This window comes from Carcharhinus amblyrhynchos, chromosome 8 (assembly GCF_965287045.1).
Source record: "Carcharhinus amblyrhynchos chromosome 8, sCarAmb.v2.hapA, whole genome shotgun sequence".
Classification (NCBI taxonomy): Eukaryota; Metazoa; Chordata; class Chondrichthyes; order Carcharhiniformes; family Carcharhinidae; genus Carcharhinus; species Carcharhinus amblyrhynchos.
In genome coordinates this window covers 111,319,634-111,336,307 of record NC_137331.1, presented here as the reverse complement: position 1 = coordinate 111,336,307, position 16,674 = coordinate 111,319,634, and the positions used below count along the sequence as shown (strand labels likewise).

General features: G+C 47.6%; 1 protein-coding gene across 3 annotated transcripts in view; it reads right to left on the bottom strand.

The window, feature by feature from the left end:
- mtcl1 (microtubule crosslinking factor 1) overlaps positions 1-16,674 on the bottom strand; it is a 212,445-nt gene that overhangs the window by 90,776 nt on the left and 104,995 nt on the right. For all 3 annotated transcript variants that reach the window (XM_080194647.1, XM_080194649.1, XM_080194648.1), the window contains exons 4-6: positions 13,025-13,084; positions 4,961-6,286; positions 409-564 (exon numbers count right to left, since the gene is read on the bottom strand). In XM_080194647.1, coding sequence (XP_080050773.1) covers positions 409-564; positions 4,961-6,286; positions 13,025-13,084 — 1,542 coding nt within the window. The remainder of the gene's footprint in view (positions 1-408; positions 565-4,960; positions 6,287-13,024; positions 13,085-16,674) is intronic.

Genomic DNA, 16,674 nt, shown 5'->3' with positions numbered 1-16,674 from the left:
TGGAGGAAACTCACGCAGACACAGGGAGAATGTGGAGACTCTGCGTAGACAGTGACTCCAGCCAGGAATCGAACCTGGGTCCTTGGCACTGTGAGGCAGCAGTGCTAACCACTGTGCCATCCTGTGTTAAGACGTTAATTAGGAATACTTTTCTGTAATCTTGTGTATTAGATACCCTGTTAAGATAATGTTTACTCAATGTTGATCTTAGTTGGTTTGTTACAGTAAAAGTTTCAAAATGTGAAACCTTGATTCTTTGCACAGACTGTGGGAAATTCATATCACTTTTTAGAAGTTATCAGTCTCTATGGGGATTGTAAGAGAGGGAATCAAACCCAATCCCCCTGAATGGGAACATCACTCAAAATCCTTTCCCACAGAAATGCCGGCAGCGTTTCCTTTAGTTACCTCCATCCTGAAGCAGCTCTCGTTTTCCGCCCTGTATATTTTGTAGTCTCCGTCAGCTTTGCGGATTTGGTCCATGGCGCCTCGTGTCTGGAGGGTCTCTGGCTCTTCTCTGTGATCGGGGACCGGCTGCCAATCTGGCTGGTCCCTCAGTTTGGACTGTTGAGTGCATGGGCGATTTAACAAAAACAACAAAGGACAGGGGGGAAATAAAAAAAAAACAAAAATGGGTATAGTAGACGACTAAAAAACTACAAGACAAAGAAAAGCGTGAAAAGAAAAACCAACTTAAACACAGTGGCATAAGAGAGTGATGAAAACAGAACCAAAATGAGTATAAGCAAAATGATGGGCTGAAACATCTGAAAAGAAAAAAGAGAAAGAGAGGAGAAAAGAATGCAAACACTGGTTATGAGGCGCATGCAATGAAGGATGCATGAATCAAACCAACGGTAAGCTTACGGATCATGAAAGAATTTGGATACAAGGTTTGGCCTATCCTCGCAGCAGCCATGCAGAAAGCGTCATCCAAGGGTGGTCCCTCAGCCAGTGGCAAGTACCATCCGGAAATCACTGTCCTGCCCGTCCGAGGGCGCCGCGCGCTCCCTTGTGTCGAGGAAGGCGGGGCGCTCGATTTCATGGCATGTGCACCTTGTAGTCTTTCCATGGATCATTGTGAGTCTCGAACTGCTTCTGGAATTCTGTCGTTCAGCTCATGGAATGGGATTCCAAGGGAACCTGAGAAGCTCACAGCGATTAGAACTAATGCCCTCAATGAACAGATAAAGCTCCGTATTCTGTTGGTGTTAGCAATGGATAAATGACATGGGTGGCAACCTGTTCATTTTAAATGAGGTATTACCTTGCTTCACTTCTGGACAAATGCATTCAACATTTACCTGATAACCTCATCAACTGTAACTTTTAGGAAGTCTAGTGACTTTTATGAACTGCTCTTTGGTTGATTGTACTTCAACGTGTGATGTGCAGTGTCGAAGAGGTTAACATTTTCTGTTTCCATTTCCTCTTTCAAGGCAATGGGTCATACAGAGATAGGGGGTGGAATTTTCCCATCCCGCCTGCCGTGGGAATTGTAGTGGGTGGGGATGGACCATACAAAGGTCCGTTGACCTCAGGGGGGATTTTCTGGCCTTGGGGGGTGAGCGCGGTGGGAAAATCCCACCCAATATTTCCTGGTCAACAGGCCCATAGCAGTTTGCTGAAGTGGCTACCCTTGACATTTAAGAATGGATAGTGGGGGCCAGCAAACCCTTCCAACCGTGAAGAGCGCAGAAGATAAGCTCCAAAACTGTCCACAATCAACACAACACTCGCCGGCGATTAGCGACATGGGAGACAGAGGCGATTTGAAATTTGTACGTGAACTTTCCAATCTCATTTCCCCTCCCCAGTTGCTGCCATTTTCTATCCAACCCTGACCACAGACGGAATTGTAGCTGGAGAGATTTGACCAGTAGAACAGTGCTGGTGTCTTACAACCCAACAATATTTCTAGATTTCCCATGCCTAGCACTTACTTCAGAAACACTTTTTTCTAGGAAAGCACTATAAAAATGATCCCCAAGATGCCTAGCACTGAAATGGATAAAACTCCTGACCACTTTATATTTATCAGGGTATTAAGAATATTGATTAAGCTTAGGTATAAATTTTACTCAGCTGGTAAGTGCAAATCATGGCCTTTAACTGCTCCAGTCGATGTACGTAGCATCCGTTATTCAACCCCCTCAGCTATTCCACCATTCAACAAAGAACAAAGGAAAGTACAGCATAGGGACAAGCCCTTCGGCCTTCCAAGCAGATCATGATGTCCTAACTAAAATTAGAACAAAATTCTACTCTTACTCAGTCCGTATCCCTCTATTCCCTCATGTACCTATCCGGGTGCCTCTTGAATGTTGCTAACGTGCCTGCTTCCACCACCTCCTCTGGCAGCACGTTCCAGGCACCCGCCACTCTCTGCGGTACAAACTTCCACTACACATCCCCCTTGACCGATATGAGCCCGAATTCCATTTATACACTTCAGCCCCTGTCCCGCAACAGCCTTCATAGAATCCCCCGGCACACAGACAGGCCCTTCGGCCCATGTCAGCTAACCCCAATCGCCTGCATTTTTCCCATATCCCTCGAAATCTTTCCTATCTGTGTATCCGTCCAAAATAAAACAGCCTTGACTAACAAAAACTTGTGTGGAAATTTGTATTACTTTTACTTAACACTCCATTGCGATGAACGGGATGGATTGAAACATGAAGAAATGGAGTGGGACAATTCATAGGGGCAATAAACCCACCCCCCCCACCTTCACTATGGCCTTGCAAGATATAACCGTATGCTGTGGTGTATACTGGGTTAACTAGCAGGAAGCCAATCGGAGGGCCCCTGACACTTTCCCTGCCGTGATGAACCAACTCAGCATAATGCAGTTATCGATCCTGTTTGTGTGGCTCAGTGCGCCATTGCATAGCGAGCCTAGCCATTGAGCTATCAGGATGTAAGCTCTGCAGGCTCATTCTGTCACACCCGCGCCCTCATCTCTGTGCACACGCTCAAACAGTGCAAACAACGCTGTCACATCTTTTTTTTTTGCAAAGTTCAAAATCAAACAGGGGAAGGAGGACGGCAAAGGGTCTAGTGGGAGAAAGGCAGGAGAGGGGTGAATCATGCCTTTAAACCTGAGGTGAAGCCAATGAAATCTCAATGAAAATGCAAATCATTAATTCGCCCTCGTCCAGTTGAAAAAGTGCTGGGCTTTTATTTTGAGGATCAGATATTCTGAAAATGCCCAGGCAGCTGAAAAACTGGACTGTCCACTCTATATCCAAAACACTGCAAAGCCTATTTCTCTTCCCAAAGCAGGCAGTTAAAACATGGGGCGACACGGTGGCATAGTGGTTAGCACTGCTGCCTCACAGCGCCAGGGACCGGGGTTTGATTCCTGGCTTGGGTCACTGTCTGTCTGGAGATTGTATGTTCTCCCCGTGTCTGAGTGGGTTTCCTCCGGGTGCTCCGGTTTCCTCCCACAGTCCAAAGATGTGTGGGTTAGGTGGATTAGCCATGCTAAATTGCCCCTTAGTGTCAGGGGGATTAGTTCAGTTAAGTGCATGGGGTTATGGGGATAAGGCCTGGGTAGGACTGTGGTTGGTGCAGGCCCAATGGGCCAAATGGCCTCCTTCTGCACTGCAGGGATTCTATGATTCAATGATATGGTTCATGCTGCTACTATTTCACTCACACAGCAGCTTGGCAGCTCAGGATTGGCACTTGAAAAGTGCAGCTATCAATATTCTGGGAAGATTTGTGCTTACAGAGGGGGGAATGCGTCTTTCTCCTGTCCTCGATCACCTCTCGTGAACAGCAGCTCAGGGCAGAAGAAGCTGCTTTGCTTCCTCCAACCTCTCCGTCTATCACTAAGAGAATATGGGATAAATGTGACCATTTTGCACTGAATTTGCCACCACACCTAATCTGCGATAGCCCAGGAACAGCAGCCTGTGAGTGGACACACTGCCCTCAAGGTTTACAGAGGTTAAACAACCAGCTTCTGTGCCCAGCAACCCACAATTTTCCCTGCATTAAAGGGAATGGCCAGAAAATCACGTGTATATTTCTTTAATGGATGGTAGGTCTAAAGTATGATCTACTGTAAAAAGAACAGATTTTTTTTTACAATCTGTAATTTGATTATTGCTACACTTTAAATAGCCTAATTATATCTGTAAGAAGTCTCACAACACCAGGTTCCTCACCTGAGGAAGGAGCAGTGCTCCGAAAGCTCGTAATTCCAAATAGACCTGTTGGACTTTAATCTGGTGTTCTGAGACTTCTTACTGTGCTCACCCCTGTCCAACACTGGCGTCTCCACATCATAATTATATCTCAGCCCGCCTCGATAAGCTTTGGAAACTCGGATGTAAATGAATATTATTCTCATTACAGTCTAACAGGCCTGCCTAATAGTCACTTTGCAAGTCTTGCCTATTAGGCAAGACTATTAACCAAGCGCTCCAAAAGCTAGTGGCTTTTGCTACCAAATAAACCTGTTGGACTTTAACCTGGTGGTGTGAGATTTCTTACTGTAATAGTCACTTTGACAATATTTCCAATCACTGCAGATGCTGGAATCTGAAACCAAGAGAGAAAATGCTGGAAAATCTCGGCAAGTCTGGCAGCATCCGTAAGGAGAGAAAAGAGCTGATGTTTTGAATCCAGATGACCCTTTATCGAGTTTAAATGGCCCTTTGGACAAAGGATCATCTGGACTCAAAATGTCAGCTCTTTTCTCCCCTCACAGATGCTGCCAGACCTGCCGAGATTTTCCAGCATCTTCTCTTTTGTTTTCCAGTTACGTTCGAGGCTTCACATCAAGATCCATGAGCTGAATACAGAATGTATTTAGTAGGGGTTTTGTTTTTAGTGTAGTTTGGTTTATGCTTTAGTAAAGAAGCGAAGTGTTACTTAGTTTGGAGGCAGTAGCAGGAGCAGCAGCAGTAGCATGTAATCTAAAAGCAGGCAGGCCCAGCTTGCTTACCTGGAAGTCAGTGATAAGCTCCTTGCCCATGGTGCCGACAGGAGAGTCTCGAGACATGGACGTCACCGAGGAGAGGAAGCTGGCGGATTCCGTCAGGTTTGGCATCGGCGACAGGTCATCCATCTGTTCCCTGAGCCCTTCCCCGAGGTGGTCAACCTTCTCCATGAAGGTGTGCAGCTCCGAGCGGAAGGCCTTCATCCTGCTGTTGATGGTGTCCAGGAGCTCAGGCTCGTTCCTGCTTTCACCCCTCTCGCCGCCTTCGCTGAAGCCCTGGTCCGGGGCGGTGCTGGTCACCAGCAGCTTGGCGTCGTAGATCAGGCTGTCGGTGTCCGTGATCAGCCTGTCGACAGTCCTGCCCAGGCGCTCGGCCTCCCGTTTGATGTTGATGAGGGACTCCGTGTCTTCCCTCTTCCTCAGCAGCTCCAAGGTGCAGAGGTCGGTCATGTCCGAGGGCTTGCTGCTCCCGCAGCCCGACGTCTTCTCGCACACCTCTTCGGAGTCGCTCTCCCCGCCGATGGGGCCCTCCCTCTTGGGCTGGGGCGGGCCCCTGCTCTCCTCGCCGTCGCTCTCCTTCTTGCCCGGGTCGCTCTCGGCGTCGCTGTCCCGGGGGCTGGCGGTGCGGAGGCCCAGGTGCGACGCCAGGTCGTAGCGCTGCACGTTGGAGATCAGCACGCGGTTCTCGTACTGGAGCTTCATCACTTTGCCGCTCAGCTCGTTCACCTGGAGCCTGGCCGCCTTCAGCTCCTCCTGGAGAGAGCCGCCGGCTTTCAGGGCGCCGTCCTCAATCCAGGTGGACTCCAGGCCGGGCCCGCACTTCAGGGTGTTGAGCTCGTTGGTCAGCTGCTTGTTGTGGTCTTCGATCTCGCTGATGGAGCGGCGCAGCAGCTCCGCCTCCTCCTCCACGAACTGCAGGTGCCGGCGCAGCTCTGCGGCCGACTCGACGGAATCGCCGTGCGGTGAGGTAGGAATGCTTGGGACGTGCTCCCGGCCGAGGCAGTCCTTATCGTGCTGGCACTTCATGTCGTCCATCTCGGCCTTCAGCCCCCGGTTCTCCACTTCCAGCTCCACGATCTTCCTGCCCAGAATGTTGGCCTCCTCCTCCACAAGCTTCAGCCGCAGCTTCAGCTCGGCCTCCCTGGTGCTGGGGGGTCCCCCGGCCTCGCCGGTGGGAAGCGGACTGTCCACGTCCCCGTAGATGGACCTGTACTTCTGCAGCTCGTGTTCCAGTTCATCCTTCTCCCGGCCCAGTTTGGCCATCTTCTTGCGCATCAAGGCGCCTTCCTCCTTCGCAAACTGGAGCTGGCACCGGAGGTCAGCGCTATCTTCCTGAATTTAGAAACATTAACAGGTCAATGAGCTCAACGGAAGGCAATCTTAAAACATCTATCAAGACAATAAAAGGGCCAGTTACCAGAGGCTTCCAATAATTTACTCAAGGATTCAGTCTGCACGGCTCTGAAAACTGATTCTGATGAGGTTAATCAGTGCTGGATTGAAGGATCTAAATGGATTCAAGGGCGGCACAGTAGCACAGTGGCCAGCTCTGCTGCCCCACGGTGCCAGGGACCCAGGTCTGATTCTAGCCTCGGGCCACTGTCTGTGTGGAGTTTGCATGTTCTCCCCATGTCTGCGTGGGTTTTCTCCAAGTGCTTCGGTTTCCTCCCACAGTCCAAAGATGTGCGGATTAGGTTGATTGGCCATGCTAAATTCTCCCTTAGTGTCAGGGGATTAGCAGAGTAAATATGCAGGGTTATAGGAATAGGGTCTGGGTGGGATTGTGGTCGATGCAGACTCGATGGGCCGAGTGGCCTTATTCTGCACTGTAGGGATACTATGATTCTATGTATATAACGTTATGTGCTTACGGTGCAGAATGACACATGGAAGAAGCTGAATGCTCACTCTGCCCAAATTTCCACTGATTTAAACAGATTGGCCATGCTCAATTGCCTCTCAGTGTCAGGGGGATTAACAGGGTAAATAGGTGGTGTTTAGGAGATAGGTCCTGGGTGGTCAATACAGGATCAATGGGACGAATGACTTCTTTGTAGGAATTCTATGAAAACGCCAATTGGTCGGAATTCCCTGAAAGCAGCATACCACATGTGGAAAGCCGTGGATTCTTAATTGCAAAGACTTTGGCATATCACAGGAAAAGGAACGATCACACTACATTCATTGACCCAGGAATTCAATGTGCACAGATCAAAGGGCTGAACACAGGCAGGGTTTTTCAATGTTGCAACTAAAATAGCCAACACATGGAGCTCTACAGTCTTTCCACAATATACCCAGGGAGACACCAGCAAGTTACTTCAATGTTCTTTTCACTTTAACTGATTTGGATCACTGAATGAAAAAAAAAGCAAGAAAGACTTGCATTCATATAGCACCTTTCATGACCTCAGGATGCCCCTGGGTGCCTTACAGACTATCCACATGCCGCAGGGTGAGTATGGACTGAATGTATTCCCGTTTAAAGCCTTGATTGCTGGCGAATGCCGTGCGATTAAAACTTTCATGCGGCCAATTTAAATCAATTTCTTTCAATCATTTCCATTTGCATCAACGTTGGTGGATGAGTAAGCTGCTGTGAAGTACGTGCCAAGCACCTCCCCAAGGGGGGAGCAGATTGCCCTGAAACAATCGGATAATAGCATTTACAAAGCAGCCCCTAATGTAGAGGAATGGCCCAGGGAGCTTCTGAAGGGCATTATCTGATAAAAAGCCCTAGGCTGCATTTGCATCAGGTTAAAGTGCCGCTAATGGTGACTGAAAACTATCTGATGAGGCAAAAAAATAAACCAATAAAGGCTCGCCACATTAAGCAGAATGCTGCAACGCCTCACTGAAGGAATTGTTTTATCTTCAAGCTAACTGTCAAAGACTGAAGGGAGAAAAATATCAGTACCTAGCTCTTACCAGGGAAAGGAATGCCTCACAGCGCCAGGGACCCGGGTTCGATTCCCAGCTTGGGTCATTGTCTGTGTGGAGTTTGCACATTCTCCGCTTGTCTGCGTGAGTTTCCAGCGGGTGCTCCGGTTTCCTCCCACGATGTGGATTGGCCAAGCTAATTTGCCCCTGAGTGTCAGGGGATGAGCTAGGGTAAGTACATTGGGTTATGGGAATAGGGCCTTGGTGGGATTGTGGTTGGTGCAGACTCGATGGGCCGAATGACCGCACTGTAGGGATTCTATAATTCTTTTCCAGAGTACTTGTTCCACAGCTTCCATTCTTCACACTTACCTACACACATGCGATAGTGACAAGCTACGTAACTATGGGGGGGGTATCACGGCATAGTGTGAAGGATCACTGGATGGCCAGCAAGTATGTCAAAAATGCATGATCATTTTTCCCCCTCTCTTTTCCCAGTCTTGGGGGTGGTTGCAGCTAAAGCAAAGTTTAATAAGGCATGGAGGATTGCTATCTCCACTGAGGGAGAAAATCCATCAGTCAGAGGCCACTGATGTTAGCCAAAGCCTGGAAGCAGGCTTGAAAGAGATGGGTCTGACATTGTCCCCATATAAAACAGATATACCGTTCTGGATACTGTTGAGGGAATGGCCCCTCAGAGGATAATAACAGCAGCACCCAAACTCGTAACACCACGATTGGCTCTAGTGCACAGGAGGGGAGTAATAGTCATAGGGAATTCAATTGTGAGGGAAATAGGTAGATACTTCTGTGGCCACAAAAGGGACTCCAGGGTGGTACGTTGCCTCCTTGTGCTGGGGTCAAGGATAGCTTAGAGGTGTTGCAGAACATTCTGAAGGGGGAGGGTCAACATAGATTCATAGAGGTTTTCAACATGGAAACAGGGCCTTCAGCCCAACTTGTCCACGCCGCCTTTTTTCAAACCCTGAAGCTAGTCACAATTGCCCACATTTGGCCCATATCCCTCTACATCCATCATACCCATATAACTGTCTATAGAGATAGCTGTCAGCCAATTGTCGTGGTATAAATGACAGAGGTTGAAAAAGGGATGAGGTCCTATACCGGATGGCACAGTGGTTAGCACTGCTGCCTCACACTGCCAGGGACCCGGGTTCAATTCCTAGCTTGGGTCACTTGGCCCATTGACATCAATCCTACCCAGACCCTATCCCATAATTCCATGTGTTTATCCTAGCTAGTCCCCCAGACACTAAGGAGCAATTCAGCACAGCCAACCCACCTAACCCACACATTTTTGGACCATGGAGGGAAACCGGAGCACCCGGAGGAAACCCATGCGGACGACGTGCAAACTCCACACAGACAGTGACCCGAGGCCGGAATTGAACCCAGGTCTCTGGTGCTGTGAGACAGCAGTGCTAACAACTGTGCCACCGTGCCGTCGTTAAGGGAATTATGGCCAAACCATGGCTTATAAGGGAAATTAGAGATAGTATTAGATTCAAGGTAGAGGCATACAAATTGGCAAAAAAACCCCAATAGGCTTGAGTATTGGGAGCAGTTTAAAATCCAGCAAAGACAGACCATGGGAGTGATTAAGAAGGGGAAAACAGAGTATGAGATTAAGCGCTGTGATTCCTGCTATGTCATTGGCAGGGGATGGTGACAATTGCAATGGGAACTCCTGTCAGTGTAAACCCTGTTTTGGGACTGCCACAGGGATACCCGCTCCCACTGCCAATTCACCCGAAAATGGGAGCGATAAATTCCACCCCCCCCCCCCACCCAATGCCCCCATCTCCCTACCACCCCCCCATGCCCCACCCCCCTCCCCCCCACCCCTCAAACAAATTTGTCTTTACAGTGGAATGATCTGTTTTGACAAATTGCCTGGTAATGTGGGCTCAGACTGGCTGGGGCTGGCAGCATTTCACTTGGATTCAGAACCAAAGAATGTAAAAGAAATTCGTACTGATTTTTAACGTTGGCTGTTGTATGAAGATCATTCTGCTGAAGCGTACACCAACAGGATGACAGGAGGTGAAGGCCTACTGCTAGTGCTCTGATATGTGGCGAGGAGGTTTAATTGGCACTGGGGAAACATTCCTGAGTCAGCTCTGTCCGCTGCGAGAGACGTCAGGCAGCCGTCATTTGTTGGTGGATTTGAGGGGAGCGCCAGCAGATCAGCTGATTGTGAGGAATGGGATGAGCAGGTGGGGAGAGGCTGAGCTTACCAGTAATTGGGAACTGGTGAAGGTCCAGTAACTTCAGAACATTAAATAAAAGACCTGACTCATCAGCCACGTTCCAGGCAAGGCAGCAGAATGCTAGAAGCAGGATCTTTGCCCTCTACAGCAAAGGCTGGGAACATGTTTCAGAGCTGCAAACAGCGTGCATTCCTACAAGTGCGGGCTGTCGCATTTATCAATAGCTGGCATAACTCTCACCTCCATCACCGTCCTCTGCCAACTTAACAACTAACCAGCAGAAAATATTTCTTCTGGATATCCAGTGGGGGATTGGACTGCTCATGCATCAGTAGTCCCGTCAATCGAGGAAAAGTTTAAGTTTATTTTAGGTTTATTTAGTAGTCACAAGTAGGCTTACATCAACACTGCAATGACACTAGTGTGAAAATTCCCTAGAGTCCAGCACCTGCCCAGGTACACTGAGGGAGAATTTAGCACGGCCAATGCGCCCTAACCAGCACGTCCTTCACACTGGGGGAGGAAACCAGAGCACCTGGAAAAAATCCACACAGAGAACATGCAGACTCCGTGCACACAGTGACCCAAGCTGGGAATTGAACCCGGGGCCTTGGCGCTGTGAGACAGCAATGCGAAAAGTGTCAAGAACGTCGGGGTTTCTGTGTTTTTTTGGTGACTTAACAAAGGCATTCGGATTTGTTCATCGTGATATTCTGGGACCTTCGAGAACACAGCCAGTTCAAGAATAGTGACAGGAATTTATACCTGATCCTGCAATGGTGGTGGCATCTTCAAACTAAGGCTGTGCGAAGGCAGCCTCTTTTTCCCATGTCTGTGTTACTCCCCCAAGCTCCTAAAGCTCTCCAATCTTTGATGCTTTATTCAGATGGATAGTGCTTAGTCCTTAAGGTCAAATAGTCATGGTACAGCTCATTCTAAGCCATCAGCCACAAATCACTGCGGTTTCAAGCAATAATGTTCCACATTAGATCATAGTCAAATTCTCCCACTTAGGTTATTGTGGCACGGTGGCACAACAGTTAGCACTGCTGCCGCACAGCGCCAGGGAGCCGGGTTTGATTCCCAGCTTGGGCCACTGTCTGTGTGGAGTTTGCAAGTTCTTCCTGTGTCTGCGTGGGTTTCCTCCAGGTGCGCCAGTTTCCTCCCACACTCCAAAGACGTATTGGTTAGGTGTACTGACCATGTTAAATTCTTCCTCAGTATATCCCAACAGGCGCCGGAGTGTGTAACTTCATTGCAGTATTAATGTAAAACGACTTGTGACTAATAAATAAACTACTTATACTTTCTCTCGTGGAACGCTGCAAATTAACGATGGAGTCACGAGTCACTCACGGGACTAGCTCCACCTCTGGCAGACTTGAACGGAGACACTTCTTGGAATGGATTAACCTGGCGACGCAAGTCAGGGGTATGGCAAGTGTTACCCACCCAAGGATTGGGAACCTGGATCTACAACCACCAAGCGACTTATCCATTCCACTTGCACAGGAGTATCACAGGCATCATGTGGCAGGAGATCTGACACTGATAATCTGAAAACGTGGCAACTGAATTGGAACTGAGGGCTCAATTAAAAAGATCCTGTGGTGTGGGTCTGACCACGTCATTCACCCGAGTGATTCAATGACGATTTGTACTCCAGTTATCATTATGCATGGAGTTTTAAAAATGCAGTGAACATCACTGTAAAGTCTTGCAGCATTAACCGGGATCACAATGGTATAATGTCTGGCAAGCTTGCAAGGCATGGTGTGGAGGTGCCGGCGTTGGACTGGGGTAAACACAGTAAGAAGTCTCACAACATCAGGTTCAAGTCCAACAAGTTTATTCGATAGTAATCCCACAAGCTTTCGGAATGCTCCGTTCTGAAAGCTTGCGGGTTTACTATCAAATAAACCTGTTGGACTTTAACCTGGTGTTGTGAGACTTCTCACAATGTTGCAAGGTCCAGCGTAAAGTGCCGGGTGTTCAAGGAACCTGCTCCACCCACTGCAGTGGGTTTTCAGTGTCATTAAACATCCATTGTTTCTCCCAGAGGAATGATGACTCATCCACAATGCAACAGGAGACAGCGGCAAACCATGAATTCAAACCGAATCATCAGATCGCTACAGTGCAGAAGGAGGCCATTCAGCCCATCGAGCATTGCACCAACACCAATCCCCAGAACCCCACGGACTTACCCTGCTAATCCCCAAGACACTAATGGGCAATTTACCATGGCCAGTTCACCTAACCCGCATATTTTTGGATTTTCATATGTATTAGTATACAGTGAAAAGTATTGTTTCTTGCGTGCTATACAGACAAAGCATACTGTTCATAGAGAAGGAAACTAAAGAGTGCAGAATGTAGTGTTACATAGCTAGGGTGTAGAGAAAGATCAACTTAATGCAAGGTAAGTCCATTCAAAAGTGTGGAATGGGGTGTGGGAGGAAACCGGAGCACGCAGAGGAAACCCATGAAGACATGGGCAGAATGTGCAACTTTCACACAGACAGTGACCCAAGCCAGGAATTGAACCTGGCTCCCTAACGCTGTGAGGCAGCTTTGCTAAGCACTGTGCCACCATGCCATCCAAGTACTTTTAAGTGAGTTTCGTAAATGCTGTCATTCATGTGTGTAAAATCTCTTTAATCTTCCCAGTGGATAAGTGCTTCATCCCTCTCCTCTCCTTCCCCAGCACCTCTGCTACTCCGCACTCACCATTCATGCAAAAAATCTACACAAGGAGATCAGGAATAAACCCTGGAATAAAAAGGCTGATTTTTTTTTTTATCAGCTTAAGTCAGAGACTCTTTAAAATCATTACCATTCTGGCAGGTTAACCTAAAGATATCTGACCCCAAAACAGCTGGAACTAACTTAAATGTGGAGGGTGAGGGGGAAACCATTACTGTGGAGTGGGGATGCCCCAGTGTCGATGCATTACCTGAGTCACACTTTTTTTATCTTTGTAAAGCTCTCGGCTCCCTCTTCTCTTCAAAGAACTCTGTAAGACACAAAAGGCCAAAGGGCTATTGTGAGAAAAAAAGATGAGGTAGTGTACACATTCACAATGTTTAAAACAAAATCACCATCCACTTATGTAACAGCTTACCACCTCTGTTAAAAAGGGAGGCAAATGGCAGAGGAACACTACAAAGCGTTTGCATACTAACAATTACTTTTAAACTTGTATCGGTGGTCAAAGACGTGACAATCTTTTCACCATTTCCTGAAAAGACTTTCAGTCACGTCATACACTCAGAAAGAATGCTTTCTATGATTTAAAGTTTATTTATTAGTGTCACAAGATGGCTTGCATTAACCAAAAGAGAAAATGCTGGAAAATCTCAGCAGGTCTGGCAGCATAGAACACTACAGCACAAACAGGCCCTTCGGCCCACAAGTTGCACCGATCATATCCATACCTACCAGGCCTATCTATAACCCTCAATCCCATTAAATCCCATATACTATCTGTAAGGAGAGAAAAGAGCTAATGTTTCGAGTCCAGATGACCCTTTGTCAAAGCTCAATAATCTTTTTTGGTTTCAGATTCCAGCATCTGCAGTAATTTGCTTTTACTTAGGCTTACATTAACACTGCAATGAAGTTACTGTGAAAATCCCCTAGTCGCCACACTCCGGTGCCTGTTCGGGCACACTGAGGGAGAATTTAGCATGGCCAATGCACACAGCCCGCACGTCTTTCAGACTGAGAGGGGAAACCGGAGCACCCGGAGAAAACCCACACAGACATGGGGAGAATGTGGTTGTTTAAAATTTACATCTTGTAAAATTACACTTCGCACATCAGATGTAGAAGTTTCAAGTATCATTTCAAACATCATACAAGTTCAAAGGTATCTCAATGCAGTCTAGGAATTGAACCTGGGTAAGCCTATTTGTGACACTAATAAATAAAGAAATGAACAAACAAAGCGCTTTATAACCAACAATGTATATTTAAACGGTCGTCACTCTTGTGATTTCAGCCATTATACCACAACTGTAAATATTCTTTGTTTTGTGATGATTTGAGTGCTGGTTCTCTTCCTTTTGGATAATCTCCTTCACGGCTGTGAAATTGTTTTCTGTTTGGTTCCACAGCTTCACCAGTCCTTGGTGTCTGCTGCCCTCGGGCTGGTTAGCAATCGGGAGCTGGTACTACTCCGGTGACCTTTGTGATAAGACTCCGTTCCTTCTTAAAAGCTGCCATTAATCACAGTCCTCCTTCACTTTGAACAGTTGATTATTTTCATGGATCAGGCTTCTGGCACAGCCAGGGTGTCGGACCCTCAGGGCAAAAACAATTAAGGGAGGCTTTGACGCGGGGTGGGGGGAAACCATATGAGTTGGCAGGGGCTGCTGGTGAACTGGTGAGAAAGGGGAGGTGGGAGGAGGTTTGCAGACCAAGAGAGGGAGGTGGGGGCTATTGAGCTGTTGGAGTTGGGGGGAGGTGGGATTCTGGCATAGCTCAGAGAGGGGGACAGAGAGAAGCAGCACAGGCACATGTACGCTCAGTGCAAACTTTGAATGCATGAAAAATGATTTCGGGACAGACCCCTTAATTCCTGGGTGGTTTGTCAGCCTGACTTCAGCGTAAGGGGGAGATAGCAGCGACACAGTGGTTATGTCACTGGGCTAGTAACCCAGACACCCGGGCTAATACCGCAAGTAGTTTATTTTAAAGTAAACCCAAAAGCTTTCGGAAACACTGTTCCTTCATCAGGTGTACACAACTGACGAAGGAACAGTGTTTCCGAAAGCTCGTGGGATTACTATCAAATAAACCGGTTGGACTTTAACCTGGTGTTGAGAGACTTCTTACTGTGTTTACCCCAGTCCAACGCCGGCATCTCCACATCAACACTGAGAAGGTCGTCAGTGCAAAATCACATTGGAGTTGACCTCTAAGAGATATGCCAGAACACCCTCTGTTGACTTCAGTTGTATCTCCTGTTGCTAGGCAGATGCGTGTGGCTTACACTCAGCACCTCTCTGGAGGCTAAGATCATGAAATTGACATGTGGAGAATGCTCAGGATTCCTTTCCCTGTCTGTCAGCAAACATGATGTGGAGATGCCGGCGTTGGACTGGGGCAAACATAGTAAGAAGTCTCACAACGCCAGGTAACATCGGATGACCCTGTTGGATTTTAACCTGGTGTTGTGAGACTTCTTACTGTATCAGCAAACATACAAGAGATGAGAGTACCATACTCATAACCAATGAAACGCTAACAGGTTATTACAACATAATATATCCTCAGCTTCCTCAGCCTTCCCCTCTCTCCTACCATCTACATGCTTTTGAGCCCTGAAGTTAACATTGCTTCCTCTATTTGGCTTTTCTCTCAGCAGTAATGGCTCTCTACCTCGCTGGCTGCGCACTCACCTTTGGAGTTCCAAGTCCCACTCTAGAACTTGAATCATAGAATCCTTACAGTGCACGGGAGGCCATTTGGCCCATCGAGTCTGCATCAACTCTTCAACAGTGCATCCCACCCAGGTCCTATTACCGTAACCTCATGTATTTACCCCAATAATCCCTCTAACCTACACATCTTGAGACACCAAGGGACCAATTCAGCATGGCGAATGCACCTATAACCATCACATCTTTCGGACTGTGGGAGGAAACTGGAGCACCTGGAGGAAACCCAAGCAGACATAGGGAGAATGTGCAAACTCCACACAGTCAAATTATCCAAGGGAATTGAACCCGGGTCCTGGGCGCTGTGAGGCAGCAGTGCTAACCACTGTGCCACCATGTCTTGGCCTCAAACCATCTCAGCTGACACTCTGGTGCAAGACTGAGTGAGTGATGCACTGCTGGAGGTGAAATCTTTTAAACAAGGTGCTAAACTCGCAGACTGTCGGATGGATGTAAAGAATCCCACGGCAGTGAACGGCAGGCATGATGACGAAAGAACAGCGTTCCGAAAGCTAGTGGTGTTTTATTATCAAATAAACCTGTTGGACTTTAACCCGGTGTTGTGAGATTTCTTACTGAGTGAACGGCAGGGCAGGTGCCCCTGGTGCTCTGGCCAATGTTCATTCTTTAATCAGCATCACAAAGGCAGATTATTGGTCATTATCACATTGCTGTTTGTGGGAGTTTGCTGAGTGAGTCTTAGCTGCTGCATTCCCTACATCACAAATGACTACACATCATGGATGCCCTTGGCTATGTAGCACTTTGAAACAGCCGGTGATTGTGAAAGGTGATAGAGAAATTCAAGCCTTTCTTTTCCTTTCTCACCTTTTCAAATCTGGCGTCCGTACTATAGAAACGCAAATGCTTTTTACAGATAGGGATCTCAGGGATGTCAACGTAACAAAGGCACGGACAATCGAGAGCTTTGCTGATGTAGAGGCTGAGGATGGAGCAGATTACATTTCTATCTGTGGGCAGCATCGGTTAATACTATAAAGTGAACGTTATGACCTTATATCAAACTGTTCTTGGGATCCTAGCCTGCACGAAACCAATACCCTCCTTCCACAGGATTATAAATGAGCTAAGAGTTCAGTATGTCACACGCTTCATCCTCACAGGTGAAACCAGTAACTTTGCCAGCAGAATGAGGTCACGG